This window comes from Acanthopagrus latus, chromosome 8, assembly GCF_904848185.1.
Source record: "Acanthopagrus latus isolate v.2019 chromosome 8, fAcaLat1.1, whole genome shotgun sequence".
In the NCBI taxonomy this organism is placed as follows: domain Eukaryota; kingdom Metazoa; phylum Chordata; class Actinopteri; order Spariformes; family Sparidae; genus Acanthopagrus; species Acanthopagrus latus.
The window spans coordinates 6,177,818-6,195,930 of NC_051046.1; the positions used below are offsets into that span (position 1 = coordinate 6,177,818).

Below are 18,113 nucleotides of genomic sequence, written 5' to 3' on the forward strand. Positions count from 1 at the left end.
TTTATATACTGTATATCAACTTATTTAACATCTATTTTTAAATAGTGGTAGCACTGTATAACCCACTTCATATAAAGGGTCCCTCAACACTGCACAAAATAAATTGTATCCATCAAAAATACCATCAAATACTGGTCATACTCCCTGATGAGATGTCAGGAACTTTGAGTGAAATGAATTCCATGTCAGTACAGTTAGGTCCATTGAAACACTTATGAGTCATTTACAGTAAACATTTGACAAAAAATAATGTTGTGAATGAAATGAATTTTTTTATTGACATTTTTTATATCATTTTGGGAACATGGTCTTATGCAAACAGTACACATTTATTTGAAAGTCACAGGTTCCAAAAAAAGATCAAGTTAAGTCAAAAGTAATGCAATATAGTTTCTGCCCCTTTTTGTATCTCCTGTTTGTTTTAAATAACTTCTAATTAACTATTTTAAAGCAGTCCAATCCATGAAATATCTCTGTTCATCTAAAAATGCTTTTCTTTTCATTTCTTTTATTCCCTTTTCTTCTTGTCTTTTAGACAGAAAAACAAAATCAGATAGGAGTTGATTAAATTATATGTTAATTTTTGATGCTGTATTAAGTTGTTGCATTGTGTTTAATTAAACCATATAGAGAGATTCCAATTATCTGTTTGACTCCATTATGTAGAAATGAAGGCTGACAAACATTGGAAACACTCTGTGTGTACACTGAATATAATCTAATTCAGTACAACTTCACCACTAAATAAAGCCTAAAATCTGCACCTCGCTGACTTGATGTGTACAGTGTCATTTTCATTTGCCACCAATAAATGAATCAAGTTAATGTTCCAAATCTTTTAATGAGTGTTCTCAGGGAAATTCTTGAGTTGAGCTGTTTACTGTTCAGGTATACCCATGATCACGGGTCCAACAGAAACCACAGCCTTTGGCTCAGTCAGCCTCTGGACCTCGGCCTTGACAGCTCTCTCTGCAGGCAGACATACAAACATGGTCAGATTTAAGTGCATATTTCTCCTGAATTCTGAAGATTAAAAAATGTATAATTCTTACTTCCTATCCTCTGGCATGATGGTTCGCAGCTGCCACCTGGTCGAGGACTGCAGACAGCTGTACTGCAGTGAATGTACACCTGAACAAGGAACAAGCAGTGTTAGCAGAGCAATACAGACATATTTTGTTATTGGTTTCTCATTTGTCAATAAATTAAATACCTGTTCCCTCAGGGGCTCCATTGAATTGTCCACAAAGGTGAACATTTTGAAAATGAAACGCCTGAAGTGACCTGGGAACTCCAGACCAGAGGATGCATCAACTGGGACCAGCTGAGACAAGTAGCGATCATCCCTGTATGGACACCTGAATGAAGAGCAAGTTGAGTTAATGTGACGACACTGAAATGAAAAGTGGTCAGGAGGAAGTCAGTGTTTTCATAGCAATAAATTTCCCCATTCACAAGTTCAAATAACCAGACCTGACGAAAGTGCAAACTCTGAAAACAATTTCAAAAAAGAACTGTTTAATTTTGTTTTTTAGTTACCCGTCTATCAGAATGTCCCACTGGGGCAGGCTGTGAGGGTTTGGGGTTGTGGTTGTCCAACAGTGACCAAGAGTCAGGACAAGGGCAGGGTCCATCTTATCGAGTAGGAGAACCTCCACATATACAGGGTCCCTCAGCACTTTGATCACAGGGTAATCTGTCTCTGTATAATATGAAGTATAGGCTGCATCCACTGTGAGAGCAGAGGAGCAGAGATACCAGTTAATATGAACATTATGGCATTATCTATAGTAACAGAAATGCTGCCAGGCTAACATACACTCACCTTCATTACAACCCTTAGTAGTGCATTGTCCATTGGCCAACCTCAGGTGCACACTGATGGGCCCCAGAGCAGCAACTGGCAGAGGAGGATCTTGCAATGGCAGTACCTCTACAACCAAAGTTTCAACAGATAGACCGGTGTACCTACACTGGAAGAGCAATCTGAAAAAGACAATTGGCATCATACTTGGTGACAGCTTTTATTTTCACACAAAAACATATTTTTTTAAATGATCACCCACTCAAAGCTGCTGTCCCTGGTAATGACACCAAGATCCCCAATTCCAACTTCAAATGATGAAGACATCCTGTTCTCATAGATGATAACACCAGGCTCCTCCTACAAAAGGTAAAAAAAAAAAAAAAGTCAGGTGTGATAATAATCTTTCAAAGTTGTCTTTATTGTTTGGAAAATAGAAAATCAATGTCTTACCATAACAACAGACCCACAGCCAGTTACAGGAAATTGGTAGATGGCAAATTCTGAATTAGAGTCAACATGTGTACAGCCTTGACCTTGTCCCAGCAGTGAGATTGACTCGAGGTCAATGTTGGGCAGGGTGGCATCTCTGGCCACTACTACAATGAACTGGGCATCCTTGGTGCACTGGACGGTCACTGGTGGCACAAAAACAGACATTGATATGTTAAAAGATTTAATATTATTGACCAAAGGAAAATGTCAAAAGTCCACAGCCAATTTTAGTAACTGAGGATTTTGCTTTTGCCTTACCATGAGGAAAATGCTAACATCAGATTGCTTAGATGCTCAAAATGACAATTTAAACATGCCAATGTTCACCATCTTAGTTTAGCATGTCAGTGTACTTAAAAATGGTAACTAACACCGATTAAAGTATAGCTAAAGCTGGTGGGAATGATCTTGTTGCAGGTATTGGTCATTAGCATTCACCCTCTCAGGATCTAAAATATCAGTCAACAATTGCACAACAATCCATTCAATATTTGTCTGTCACTGACCAGCGTTGCCTTTGCCAGAGCCATGATGCTAATGTGCCTTAATAACAAATTAAGAATATAATTCTAATAATCAGAGCTTTGTTTAAAAAAACCACCTGCTTTTCCAAAGTAGCACCGTCTTCCGTCAAAGCAGCAGTTAATCGCTTCACATTCACCAGCAGAAATATCAGAAGCTCCACATGGGACTCTTTGGCTCTCTGTCACTTCACAAAACAGGGTAGAAGGCTGCTTTGGATATTCCGGACGTGGTTGCTGCGGTTGAGGGACCTGTGGTTCTTGCAGAGAATCAGGAAATGCTCGTGGATATCCACCAAACTTTGGTGCTTGAGGATATTTAGGAAACTTAAGTGCTGGACGAGGTTGGACCTGTGGCGTTTTAGGGTATTTAGGCTGAGGCTGAGGCACAGGCTGAACCTGTGGCGTTTTAGGGTATTTAGGCTGAGGCTGAGGCTGAGGCACAGGTTGAACCTGTGGCGTATGAGGGTATTTAGGCTGAGGCTGAGGATAGACCTGTGGCGTTTGAGGATTTTGAGGCTGAGGCTGAGGCACAGGTTGAACCTGTGGCGTTTTAGGGTATTTAGGCTGAGGCTGAGGCACAGGTTGAACCTGTGGTGTTTTAGGGTATTTAGGCTGAGGCTGAGGATAGACCTGTGGTGTTTGAGGATTTTGAGGCTGAGGCTGAGGCACAGGTTGAACCTGTGGTGTATAGGGGAATTTAGTTTGTTTAGATTGATCCTGTGACAGTTGAGGGTATGGCTGAGGCTGAGGTACAGGCTGCACCTGTGGTGTATAAGGGTATTTAGGCTGAGGCTGACGCTGAGGTACAGGTTGGACCTGTGGCGTATAAGGGTATTTAGGCTGAGGCTGAGGCTGAGGTACAGGTTGGACCTGTGGCGTATAAGGGTATTTAGGCTGAGGCTGAGGCTGAGGTTCAGGTTGCACCTGTGGCGTATGAGGGTATTTAGGCTGAGGCTGAGGCTGAGGTACGGGTTGCACCTGTGGCGTATAAGGGTATTTAGGCTGAGGCTGAGGCTGAGGTTCAGGTTGCACCTGTGGCGTATGAGGGTATTTAGGCTGAGGCTGAGGCTGAGGTACGGGTTGCACCTGTGGCGTATAAGGGTATTTAGGCTGAGGCTGAGGCTGAGGTACAGGTTGCACCTGTGGCGTATGAGGGTATTTAGGCTGAGGCTGAGGTACGGGTTGCACCTGTGGCGTATAAGGGTATTTAGGCTGAGGCTGAGGCTGAGGTACAGGTTGCACCTGTGGCGTATGAGGGTATTTAGGCTGAGGCTGAGGCTGAGGTACGGGTTGCACCTGTGGCGTATAAGGGTATTTGGGCTGAGGCTGAGGCTGCGGTACAGGTTTGCCCGGTGGCGTCTGAGGGTACGTAGGCTGAGGCCGAGGCCGAGGTACAGGTTGGACCTGTGGCGTCTTAGGGTACGTAGGCTGAGGCCGAGGTACAGGTTGGATCTGTGGCGTCTGAGGATTTTGAGGAGCCTTCAGTGATGGAGGAGGTTGACGAGACTGTGGTTCCTGAGGAGGTGGAGCACCCTTTGACATTTCGGTTGCAGCGTTCGTCCAGATCTGAGCTTCAGCCTCTATCGCAAATAGGCACCCTAACAGGGCTATTGCCACGAAAGACGTGAAACTCCAGTGCTTTGCCATGGTTCAACAGCAGTTTGACCTGGAAAGTCCCCAACTGTACCACTGTGTTGCTATATTTATATGTGACTTGACTTGGTGTTTTGAAAACCCCACCTCTTAGGCCAAATCACAACCAATCACAGCTTCCTATATTTTTAATAAACACATGTATTAGGTAATGCTTTTTTCAGTATTTGGGCGGATGCTTACTAAGTGTTCACAAGATTTATCGTGTGGGTGGGACAAAGGGAAAAACACGTGCCCTGTCAGATCAGGTCAGTGATGGACAGTCTGACATTAAACATTTATTGACAAGTCCAATGTTTGGGTCACTAAAACCTTCATTAAAGATCTCGGTGGTCTCAGGCTGTATTTGTTCCAAAACTAGCAGTTGGTCTGACACCTATAACTTCAAATGTCAACAGTTTAGATGACACTAAATAGACAAAGAAACACAAGAAATTAATCATGCTGATCCCTTTCCCAGAATCTGGAGCTTCTCTGTGCCACGCTTGGTAAACAGCAGTCCACTTGATGTAATAGACTATTGACAATAGTAAGCAGAACGTTTGCAGGGTTGTGTTACTGAAAATTATTATGTATCTTTCCTTCAGCTTGCTAGATGTTATTCTCACTATTAATAATGGAACTTAATGAGAAAACAAAGGCAACCCAAGCCTTTGAGTTCTTTCAGGCATAAAGTTGTGTCCATAATGTACATAGCTCTGACAAGTAGTCACATTTTATAAACTTATGTTTTAGAAACAGCTTGAGCAATCTTATTCACATGCTGCAAACCTTTTGATGTGATGAAGAAAAATTCAGTTGTATAATGCAGCTGCCAAATTTAATAGATTGACCTAAAATGAGGTCTGGAAGTGCAAATTAGGTCAAAAACAAAAATTGCATTTTTGTGTACGCTGAACCACATTTAAATAAGTCACATATTACATACAGCTAGTCATATAATAACCTCTTAAGACCAGCATCTTTTTTGGCTGGGCAAAAAAAAAATGTTTTTAAACAGATTCTGACTCCTCTCCAATATAAAAACAAAGTGGAAAAAACACATTTTTGGTAACTCGTGTTTTTAATAGTTTCATTACAATGGACACAGGGTTTGAAGGGGTTAATATAATATCCATTTCAACTAAATCCTTCAATCCTTCCATTTCAATTTGACAATTTTCCTTAAGTAGTCTTACTCAGAGGGGTTGCCTTTCGTAGACAAATAAGTTCAAACTATTCTCTACTAAATAACTGTTTTGCAAAACATGTTATCGCAGTATTACACCGAATTTCCTTCTAGAAAGATTAAGTTGCTTAAAAGACTTGCTTTACATTTGTGATAATGGTAATTAAAACAGCTATGTTAAAATGTAACACAATGGTATTTCAATTATAGAATAGGTTAAGTCAGCAAGCCAGCTCTATACTCTCTGTTACACATCAGTGTCTATCTGGATAAGTTTGGCAACATCAGCTAACATTAGCCCGAATAAGTTAATGGTCACACATGACAGTGTAAGGTACACTGAGTGATTTAGTGGCTTTTCAACTTTTCATTTGTAAGAGGAAAATCCTTACTTTTTTCAAGATCTGTGTAATCTCGACTAAACCCTGGGATAATTCTTGCTCTGTCAAAAAATTATGTAAAATTATAGATTGGACAATATATTTTAAAAAAAGTGAAATGCTTTGTAAAATACTAAAACATCTTGATCAAAGAGATTTTGATCAGATATTTAGACACTAAGTTTTTTGTTTGTTTTGTTTTTTGTTTTTTGTTTTTTTTGCCAACAGTTTGCTGGTAAACTGACTGAAGAGCTGGGGATGTGAAATGAAGAACACAAAACTTCCATGTCATAGCCACTATTTTTTTATTTTTATTTTTTCATTATGTTATTCCGAATATGCAAATAGAACACGGCTTCCTGATTGCTATTTAACAAATTATTTGCACAACATCATATGGAAATGAAGATTTTGAGGAAGCAAAATGATAAAAAGTAAAATAAATGACATATTCGAAAAGGAGTGAGAAGAAGCATAGCTTGTTAGCTCTCACCCCTTTGTCTAAATGAAATTGATATATATATATCTACACACACATATACACACCCACATATACATGCCTATATATATATACAGTCGTCCTCAAAATTATTCATACCCTTGCTGATTCTTGTGATTTTTTCATTTAGTGATGAAATAAATGCTTGTTTTCAAATTTGTGTTTTAGCTTCATGTGACCAACAATTGAAAGAATGACAACAATATAAAATAATTTTAAAAAATCATTTCTGGGGTATTTTATTAACGGAGTCCAAAAAAAATGCCATGTTCAAAATTATTCATACCCTAGTCCATCGTCTTTATTTAATAGTCAATGGCATAGCCTTTATTCTTTATGACTGCTTCCAGACGATTCTTGTACGTGTCCACAAGCTTCTTGCACGTCTCCTGTGGGATGTTGGCCCACTCTTCCTTGGCGAATGCCTCAAGCTGGGTCAGGTTGGTTGGTTTCCTCGCCATCACTCTGGTCTTCAAGTGCCACATCAATTAATAAATGATAATCACCAATACTCATTATAGACCATTATCCATTGTACCTGCTAAATAACATGTGTTTATACATTTTCTTGAACTGGTTGATATTTGGACTTTGCTTGAGTTCCTCACTTAGGTTGTTCCATAGCTTGACACCAGAAATAGATATACAGAAACTTTTCAAATACCCTAATAAGATAAAGAGTCTGGAAGCTTCCTCCACCACTGCAGCCCAATGACACGTCTTTATGCATTTAAACAGATCAGGTTTATGGTTCGTTTTCTCTTTACAGGGCTCAACTACGGTTGCCTACATTTCCCACAATTCCAGGCGGGGTAATTCCTCGTGAATCAGTGCGCCTACTTCGCAGCACCGGAGCGACAGCAGCAGCAGCAGCAGCGTCCGTTCAGTGAGAGTATGAGCGGGTCAGAGCAGCCGATCTCAGCCCCACGGTGAAGTGTTTGTGCCAGCGGAGATGTCCCTGTCTTCCACACAAAGCTCGGACACGAGCAGCCGGAGGAGGAGGCCGGCTGAACACACACAAGGTGAGCGACTGCAGCTCGTATTTAGCTTGTGGTAATAAAAACAAACTTTAACAAGGAGACTGTGTCGTTAACAACACCGTCACTACATTCTCCATTTTAAGTCCGTCAGCATGTGTAGGGCTGTTATTTAACGTGATGTGACTGTGATGATGAAATAAAAGGCTGAAGACGGCGGTCCAGTATACAGAACAGGGCTGCGGCGTACCGGACGGTCACGTCGGATTCATTACGATGTAGTCCGCCCACCCCCCCGTGTATGTGTATTTGTGCGTGTGTTCTTGTACTTAGTACCTAGTGAGGACCAGGAGAAGAAGGAACAGAATCAGGACATTTTAGATAGTGAGGACATCACGATTTGAAAATACTGGTTGAAGGTTAAGACTTGATTTTGTGGGTTAGGGTTCGGCATGTAGTGATGATGGTTAGGTAAACGGCTTGGAAATGCATTATGTCATTATAGGGGGGATGTCTCTGTCCATGTGTTCAAGTGTCCATGTTAAAAGTGCACGTTGGAAATCTCTTTTTGCTTAAGTTTGTTTGCAGACACCTGCAGCTATCCAAATATTTAATGATTATTCTTATAATTACTTTCATTTTATATTAGGCTCATGTATAAAAATGACAAATAGTGAAAAATAGTCCATCACACTTCCCCATACTCTGAAGTAACATCTGCAGCAGACCTGTTCAGCCACTTCTTGAAAAAAAGTGCTAAGGGTCAACTTTTGCATTCCCTATGTCTTTTTCACTCGCTTTGTTTATTAGTTAGAAAATAGATATTATACATGTATGCAAAGGTACTGAAAAAAGATGCACCTTTTTAATCTTAGAAGTAGGTTGGACGTGGCAAACATGTTTCCCAATAAAATAATGGGGTTAATGATAGGATAAGGGCCAGAATGAGGTTATAAAAAGGCAGATTGTTGTAGGTCCAAAATCTAAATATTAATAGAGAAAAGTAAAAATCATTGCATTTGAGAATTTACAATCAGGAACTTTGACTTTTTTACTTGATAAATTGTGGCAGTGATGAATTGATTATCGAAATAGTGAGTTCACTTACTTTTACTTTTTCCATCACTCCATGTCGCAACATGTCTGAATCTGAAAATTCATTTGATGCCAAATCTGACTGTCTAATATATGTAAGATAAGAAGTGTGAGTTCAAATGATGCCCTGACTGCATGAATTTACTTTGATCCATGCCTTTCATGATATAGATATGAATAAACTAGTGAGTAGTGAAATTAATTGATGCTGCACAATCATTTACACTTTGTAGATTTATTTTGTATTTAAAATGTGTACTTATTTCAGGAAGCAGGTTTTAAAAGAGAAACAGGAAACAAAACAAGACGTGTGTGTGAAGGCGCATTTTTGTAGTGTATAAATGGGGAAGTCATGGTTTTCTGTGCTCTCTTGTCTCATGATGCCAGTGGTTTGTCAGTATTTAAATCATCAACGCTGTGTATTGTGAGAGGCAAACCCTTGAAATGGGCAGTGAATGATCCAACATGTTTTTTTTTTACCCTTTCCTTAATTGCAGTCATGCCTCTGGTTTCCTCGCAGAACAAATCAAGCTGTTGTCAGATTGTTAGAGTCAGTAATCACATCAAAGATAGATAGAGAAGCTTTTTGACCTTATATTATTATATTAGGAGGAAGGTTGTACTATATACGCCTTGAGACATTATCCTGCATACATCCACAAAATAGTTATGATCCTTGATGTAGCGTGTTAAACTGATGGAGGTTGTGCCTGGGTCAGGTGCTTTTGCGGGCCTTAATATTATTCGTGTGATGGTTGTCGATGAAGTCTCAGACCTTAGAGGTTTTTTGAGGGTCATTTATTTGATTAGAATTTTTCTTTTTACCAATTAAGCTGTGTTACCATTAATGGTGGTGTGACTCTGGACTGTACGGTTTATGTTGACCTGTCTGACTCTGCTCTGTCTTGTCTTGTGTTGCAGTCTGAGAATAATTACAAATATTAGGTGATGTTTCCATTAGATGTATAATGTCTAACTCAACTCAAAATGTGCTCAGCCTAAATCTGGGTTTAACCTGTATGTTTATGACCATACTAACTAGTTGTGAAGCCTTTTGTGGTCCAATTTCTTAACTAGGTAACGTTTTAAAAGAAATGTTATTTCCAAATATCAGAGTTAATATATATGACTTACAACATATCTGGAGGAGGTGTTTAAATTAAAACGTTTCATACCTTGGTATGCAGTTAATGAAAACTAGCGCTGTTCTAGTTAAATTCGTTTTATAATCAGAACAGTTGTATATAAATCACAGGTTTTGGCACTAGTTTGTCTGGTTATTAAAATGTTAATAACATCCAAAATTCATTGCATATTAGGATTACAATGGCATTAGATTTTCAGCGTATGATAAAATCTCAGAAATGATCATTATATTACAATATTACACATTTAATAGCTTATTTATTTGTTACAGTGACCCTCAAATTACAGTAGCACAGTAACATCATCTGTATTTTCAGCAGTACACAATAGTTGTTTGTATTTTTCAGAAAAAGGACTCTTGCTTTTTCTGTAATATCTCTGTCATTATGTTGATCAATATTTTGGCTACTTACCTACCTACTTCTTGCTTGGTGTTGCAGATTATCCATGGGAGTCTGATCCTCTGGCAGGTCTCAATCACGAACAGATCCATGACCGACTGCATGGCGGACCACAACCTAATTCAACAGGCACTCCATCTTCACATCCCTCCATATGTCCTGCTCTGTGCACAACAAAATGCACATCTTCACACACATGTGAGTACAGGGCACCAACATATTTAGATCTCTTAATCACCAATACGTGGTGTGTGTTCTAACACTAATTTGTCAACTTGTTGCTTGTCATTTAAGGTCCGAGCCTTCATGCTTGTGATGACAGCTGGGTGGAGATCCAAAGCAAGAGAACCATCAGAGCGGAGAACGAAGTGGAAGCCAACAAACTGGTCAACAACTACAGGGTAAGATGTCTGAATGCAAATGTTTCAAATAAATAAATCAACAGTGGTTTAGGTGAAGCACTGCATGCAGGAAGGTTGATCCCTCAAACTATGTGTGTGTCTGTTTGTGTCAGTTTGGTTTTAGAAAATGGAAGAGCCATGTGACAGAGCGTCCATTTGAAGTCAGGTCAGAGGTTGTAAAAGAGCTCTACTCTGAACTGAACGTCATTAAACCTCATTCAGGTACAAGTAATGATGCTTGTGGTAAAAGATTATTTAGGTTTATTACAACTTGAGTTTAATGTTGTAGATGTGACCTAAAATATGATGGCGAAAGAAATGAACAGTGAGACGATCTTCATACAGGTTGTAAACATGCCAACAACTCAGCCACATCAGTAACAACTTTATTTGAAAGTAAAACTGTAAGCGAGTGGACCCGAAAAGCCACAAATAATCCTCTCATTTTTTAGAAAATGAGAAGTCGGTCTGTAAACATAAACAAACAACTATATGATTTCAGTGGAAAAGACAAAGGACTGATGGTCACAAAAAAGTAATAAAAGAAAATAAATAACATCTGGTCAGATCCCTTCAGTAATTCATACAATTGAATTGACAAAAAAACTGACAAGTTAACATCAGTAATAATCTTCACAAGTATAATGTTATATTATTACTAGGAGAAATGTTACTTGGCTAAAACTACAAAAATAACATCCAAGTTGTATTAAGCCAACATTATAATTTATATATAAGTCACATGGAGACATATTGTTACTGTGGCTGCTGAAAAACCTGTCAGCCTTTTAAAAATGTTTTGTCTTCTTGGTTTTAGGTCGCCTTATCACATGTGGAAATTTAGCATATGTGTTTCTCTTCGGTTGGTGGGTCTCCCTGATGTATTTTCTGGTCGGCATGCTCATGTTCATCACGATCTCTGGTATACCATATGGTAGGTGTGCCAATCAACAGGGATTAATTTTAGTGTTTATTATTCAAAAATATGGTGTCCTCATTAATTTTATCTTTCACTCTTCAGGCATGCTTTGCTGGAAGTTGGCGTGCTACTTCCTGTGGCCATTCGGCAAGTCAATCCACGAGGTATTCGGATTCATTTGATGTTTGAGTCGTTTGTGCTGCTGTTTCTTTTCCCAATTTGGAAAGAGAATCTTTTAGTTTCCTCATTGTTTCTCAATGACTTGTGGTCATGAACACAGAAATCTTTCTGCTATTGAAAAGCACTGCAAGTATGCAACACAGCACAATGCATATGCTGTAACTACTTGGTGCAAACTGACTTTGAGATTGAGCTTTCATAGTAACAGCCTCTATAAAACTTGAAACTACCTGCTGTCCCCTAATTTCTGTCCTACAATTCTCTCTGAACAAACATTTTTACCCCAACTCAGTTGGGACTAGTTTCTATTTCATATTATTTGATTTCTTACTGTTTTCATATATTTGATTTCTATTCATTGTGTAGTTTTGACAACATATTTGATAAAGATGAAGCATTTACATTTTCTATTGAGCAAAATATCCAGTGTCCAGTTTCACTGTTGTGAGGATTTGCTTCCTTTCTCTTGTTTCTACAGTATAGCACTGTGAATGGGACATCTTCGTTTTTTGCTCAGTTTTAAGACTCTTCCTTAGCTCAAGTAGATTGTGATGGGGATTTTCTGAACTATTTCCTGACATTTAATACACTAAACAATTGATTATTTGAAAGAATAAAAGACAGATCAATCAATAATGAAAAGAATTGCTATTTGCAGCCCCAATTGTGACTGTTATAGATCAAATGTAAACTTGGTATTCCAATGAGCTAGAAATAACATGCTCCACTGGTTGTGTTTCTCCAGATTGGAAATACATTGAGGAGATGTTGTGAGCAAGCACCAGAATGTGACTGTAACGTAGAGGGAACAGAGGAAAACTCTCCAGTTCTTCTGCCTTCACCCACAGAGGTGGCGGTCCCAGAGTGGCCTGGACGACCTCTGCGTACCCCTTACTGGGTAACAGTCACATGTGAAATATACAATACATGTAGACTCACAATACATGAGCACCTTTTATACTTTATGCTAAATGGAGTATCAATCATAGGAATTTTTTTGTTGTTGTCGTGTAGCATCGTTTCTCCACATACGTGTGGCTGCTGCTGGGATATCCTCCTCTGGTGGTCATCCACTGCCTGGCTTGCTTCCTCTCCTGGATCCTGGTCTTCACCATCCCTGTCTCAAAGATGAACGCAAGGACCCTGGGCGTCATTCTTCTCTTGGCTCCAGAGGATGTCTCTGTCTCCACCTGCTCACAGAGGAAGGCAAGGGAAAGATCAAATGTTTTCATCCAGAGCACATAGACCTAAAAAGATTACAGAGAACTGGTTTTATGCTTGCTTTATTTTTTTTTTATTTCACCCTCAGCCTCACAGCTATGAGACCAGAGCTCTGCTGTGCTGCTACCATGCTGTAAACTGGTACTACTACAAGTACACCGTTGATGGGATCAATGTGTTCGCTGTCAGTATCCTTGACCAGTAAATATGTATGTATATGTGTGGGTTTGTCTTATAAGGACCTGTTGTTATCCTTGACTCCAATCTCAGACCTCCTCCCTCTTGTAATATTTGCCATGATAATTGGATATATTGACAGAGAAAACCAGTACGCCAGCTCTGAGGTCAAGTTTGCTATAGCGATTGGCTCCATCATACCACTGTCTTATTATATTGGTATGGGCATTGCCAGGTGAGTTGTTTTTATTTCCTTAAAGCTCACCTGCACAGTGACATTAGAAATCAAAGTGGATGTTTCCATTTAAATGTAGTGCACCTGAAATGTTAAAAGTGTTACACATGTTCTCACAAAGTTCTGCTGATGTTAATTGTCAAATTTGCAGTATCTCCGCCCAGAGTAACTTTGCTGTGGGTGCGGTGGTGAACGCCAGCTTTGGCTCCATCACAGAGTTGACCTTTTACATCACAGCCCTGCTCAAAGGTCACCAGGCAGCCAACAAGTGTCTTCAGGAAGTTGTAAAAGCAGCGCTGACAGGCACTCTGCTCGGATGCATCCTCTTCATCCCCGTGAGCCAATCAGTCTCATTTCACATCTTTTAACAGAAACTATTGAAAATTAAAAGTGGTTTGAATTAACTTAATTTCAATGTGTACACTTAGTAATAAGATAAATCCATGAATCAGTAACAAGACAAGTTCAAAAACATCAATAAAACCAGCTGTGCGGCATTGATGAGGCTCCTTGCTTTGTCTTTTTTTCTCAGGGCATCTGCATGATAATCGGAGGGCTGAGACACAGTGAGCAGACGTTCAACAGTCGCTCAACAGGAGTGAGCTCTGCGTTGCTTTTCATCTCTGTAGGAGGCAAGTAAACCAACACACATCAACCAGCTATACATATTTGGAAGGGCAGGGTTGGTATGTGAACACGAAAACTACAGTACTACTACTAGTGCAGATTTCCATGAAACTTGGATGGAGGATGGGTCTCGGCCCACAATAGACACACTTTCGGGGGACAGATCGGGGATATTTTTCTCACTTTCTTTAACATTGTGAGATTTTAACAGTGTTTTTCATTTTTAACATTTTCATTCATTTGAAAAAAGAGGAGTGTTGGGTTTTTGTGGAGGTATGTGCCAAATCAAATATTAATTGGAAACAAGTTCAGTTTTATTCAGTTTAGATAAAACTTAATTTCCATCCAATACTGCTAATAACTGCTACTGATGCAACAAATTACAGTTTGGCATTTAACCAGGAGTGCAAAAAACAGTTTAGAGTAAAAGTGTAGAGTAATGTACATATGTATAGAAAACACAGGGTAGATATTAGAAAAGAGATTAGAGATGACGCTAAAATACAGTGCAGGTGTTAGTTCAAGTAATGGAAGTAGTGAGACATTATACACTATAGATCATGAGACTATGTGAGAGGACATATAGTACAGTCATGTGCAGGCGTATAGCAGTAAGTATGAACCAGCAGCCTGTGAGTCAGAGACTGTCCCAGAGTTCAGCAGGGTGACAGCTGAGGGGAACAAGCTGTTCCTGAACCTGCTCGTTCTGGAACGGACAGTCCTGTAGCGCCTCCCTGAGGGGACCCCCCTCATCAAACTGGCTCCTAACTTGCTCACAAACTCATCCCCTAACATCAACATAGCTGCAGTTTGTCCACTGCGACACGTGTTTGGTCATTCACAAAGATGTCGTACAGGAAGCAGCAGCAGCGTGAACCTCCAGATTCAACCATGATGTTTTTGACTTCTAAAGACAACAAAAAGAAGCAGCCTGAATATTGTGACCATGATCCAGGCTTTACATGACTTTTTAGAAATTTCTTTTAGAAAGAAAAGAAGGTTACATATTCAGGGATATTCCACCCATAAAGAAGAGATGTGTTAATTATTTCCGTGCCCAAGTTAATATGTAAATCAAAAATTCAACCCAAAAAGTTGCAATCTTACATTATAACGCTTACATGATTTTATGGCGGTGGTGGCAGCAACAGAATCAGCTGTACAGATGTTTTGTTATTTCTCTCCACTGAAGCAGAAATCAGCTGCATTACCATAATGTTTAACACTGACTCCTCTGCCTGACTGTCAATGGCAGGTGTGTTTGCCCCCACGCTGTTCTCCAAGGCGTATGGAAATCTGGTCTGCGACGCCTGCACCAACTCCACTGGAGGAAACAGCACGAGTAACAGCAGCGGGCCGTTCGTCTGCCACAACTGCCACTACGATCTGGTCAGTGTCGTTAATCAGGAGGATCTCCGAAACCACTGAGTCTCATTTCACAAAAAAAACGTGTAAATTAACACTGAATTATGTGTGATTTGATTTCTTTCTACAGAACAACGGTACATTGTTCCACAACCACGTTGAGTAAGAAACTGTTTTTTTCTCTATTCATTTATTTACTCATGGTTTTGAATGTTTTAGCCCTTGGTGTGGAGCCATTCAGTTACATTCAGCTCAGTAATAACAAAAACACTTTACACCTGACTGAGAAAACATATTGATTTAAACAAAACTTATTTGCATTACCACTGTGCTTTGGGCAGAGGTTCATTTGAGAACTCTTCTCTATGATGCTCTGACATCCAAGTATCAAGTAACAAGGAGGTTTCAGCACTTTTCTCTCTACGTTGATTTAGAAACAAATCCAAAACAAAGGAGACAAAGCTAGTCTATGATGTGGATATTGGTTGGCACTGATTTAAAGGGTAACTTATGTATTTTTTTGGGGGGGGGCAACAGTTAATAAATGTGTCCAGTAATGAGTGGGACAACTGCAGGCAGCAGCCACGAAATGGGCTCCAATGTAATCACTGCTGTTAGTTGCAGTCCGCCTCAGATGTGAAAATATTCTGCTTCTCCAATGCCCGCCCTTCCTCTCTGTCCTCTCCTGATCTCCCGATAGTTTTACATCTAACTCAGTGAATCAAGGGTTTGTTTCAACCAAGCTGAAGTTGGTGATTTTAGGATCAGTGTAAAGATGAACCAGGGTGGTTTTTGGTGAGTTTTATTTTGTTTTTCTTTCAAGTTTACGACAATATAATCACTGTTTCTGCAAATGGAGTCTGGTGGCTTTTGCGAGAGTGATAGCAGCTGTTTAGGGTTAGAACATAAAAAACATTTTAATCTTTGACTGAAATGTCTGTCTATGTAGGGATCTCTTCCATAATGTTGTCTGACGCTTACAAAACAATCTGAGCCTGCCAGTCGCATAAACAACTTCAAGTGGTTGTATTTTCACATTGCAGCCGCAGTCTCACTCAATACTGGACCAACTTCAAGAACATTGTCACCATTACTCACTTAGATCCAAACACAAATAAGATCCAGGTTGAGAGTTACCAAAGATACCATTTAAGGTGTCAAAGACCAGAGCAAAAACCTTATATTGTAAAAGAATCCAGTAAGCTGTTATATCCTCCTTCCTCCCTCATTCATTGTGTGTGTTCTTGTCTTCAGGCCGCTGGTGTACACAGTTTCTGCCCTCTTGCCTGTTGCCTACATCATTGGTCTGACATTCACGCTGAAGACGCACTCCCACATTTATGACATTCACGTGGGAGAAGGACAGGGTGAGCCTCTCCCTCTCACACAATAATCGTAAAGATTTTAACACTACAATAAAGTGAGAGTTCTTCAGTCTCTTGCTAACACACCACACCATCATCTCTTCGTCTGTCTGTGCAGTGACCAGCCACCATGGAGCAGTGGTCCACTGGTCCCGCTGGAGGTCCCTGGTCATCCTCATCATGGCCACCGTGCTCACGTCTGCTTGTGCCGATCTCGTCACGGAGAACATCCAGCCCATACTGAGCCAGCCCAACATCTCTCAGGTCAGGACAGACACCTGAGCACGCTGAGGCAGGTTTTATGTGATCATCTGGCTGTTCTAACGTTTTTGTTTCTTTCTGCAGTATTTCATTGGGGTAACGGCTCTCGCTATGGTTCCGGAGATCCCAGAGATTGTTAACGGGATCCAGTTCGCACTCCAAAACAACATCAGCCTCAGGTAAATCCTGTTTCTCTTCAGAAAGATTCTGAATTAATAGCTCCGTCTGTATTCTAAATGAGTTGTCTTTTCGCAGCTTGGAGGTGGGGATCTGTATTGCTGTTCAGGTCTGCATGCTACAGATTCCAATTCTGGTCTTATTTAATGCTTTCTACGTAAGACACCCTTTCTTCATTTTCATTGATTAATTCATATTAAAAGCCCTGCTGTTTGCTCCTTTATAGTTTCTGGAATAAAACACCATCTCTGTTTTGGGTAGGATGTGGGCTTTGTGCTGTTATTCAGTGATCTGCACCTGTGGGCCAGTATCTTCAGTGTTATTCTCGTCAACTACATCTTCATGGACGGAAAGTCAGATTACTTTCAGGGTAAGTTTAGTGTTTCACAGAATTGGTTCAGCTTTTTAAACGTAAAATTTAAGCACTTTTCAAAAATGTTAAGCCTTTTTTCATCACTCACCTATGAATGCAATTGCAAAAACATTGCAGAAATAAAAACAAAAATATTACCAAAAAGTATTTTTTGGTCATGATCATTTAACTCTTTCCTAAACGAATGTGGCAAGTGGATTATCACAACAGCCAAACAGGCTTCAGGAAGAGTTAGTCACTCGGCGCATCTGAATGTCATAATTACAAACCACTGACACCGACTAAAATCATCGACATGATAATCTTGTATATTCACTGTTATTTCCTGTCTTGTTTTTTCCTTCCAGGCACAGCTCTGGTGGTCGTCTACCTTATTCTACTGGCCATGTATTACTTCGCTCCATCTCCAGCAGGCTGCTGACACATTTCAGCAACATGGAGGACCAGATTTAATACCACTCCCCTGTTGACAAGATTTTATTCTCGCAGGATTATGACTTAACACTGAAGCATAAATCATGACACTGGCTGATTATTAAAGTGGTTCACCTAAAAATTAAATGCCAATGGAAAGTCAGATAGTCGTGTAGTCCACAAAACATTATAAGCAAAACAGAGCTGCTGCACTCACCTAAATGACTGAAGATGACTAGTTTTAAAATAAAAAAAAT

General features: G+C 39.8%; 2 protein-coding genes across 2 annotated transcripts; one reads left to right on the forward strand and one right to left on the reverse strand.

Moving 5' to 3' along the window:
- Positions 1–825: 825 nt before the first annotated feature.
- LOC119024148 (proline-rich extensin-like protein EPR1) lies at positions 826–4,842 on the reverse strand. Its single transcript, XM_037106643.1, has 8 exons — positions 2,901–4,842; positions 2,258–2,442; positions 2,067–2,164; positions 1,826–1,986; positions 1,540–1,732; positions 1,214–1,358; positions 1,053–1,131; positions 826–969 (listed from the first exon to the last, which is right to left on the reverse strand). The coding sequence occupies exons 1-8, from the start codon at positions 4,468–4,470 to the stop codon at positions 878–880; spliced, it is 2,523 nt and encodes an 840-aa protein (XP_036962538.1). The 5' UTR covers positions 4,471–4,842; the 3' UTR covers positions 826–877.
- A 2,372-nt stretch (positions 4,843–7,214) lies between these two features.
- Positions 7,215–18,113, forward strand: cax2 (cation/H+ exchanger protein 2). Its single transcript, XM_037106312.1, has 20 exons — positions 7,215–7,545; positions 10,182–10,340; positions 10,437–10,543; positions 10,657–10,765; positions 11,361–11,477; positions 11,565–11,626; positions 12,388–12,540; positions 12,657–12,848; positions 12,952–13,051; positions 13,134–13,275; positions 13,427–13,610; positions 13,808–13,907; positions 15,158–15,291; positions 15,398–15,429; positions 16,522–16,634; positions 16,750–16,895; positions 16,977–17,071; positions 17,148–17,226; positions 17,331–17,439; positions 17,790–18,113. The coding sequence occupies exons 1-20, from the start codon at positions 7,476–7,478 to the stop codon at positions 17,861–17,863; spliced, it is 2,277 nt and encodes a 758-aa protein (XP_036962207.1). The 5' UTR covers positions 7,215–7,475; the 3' UTR covers positions 17,864–18,113.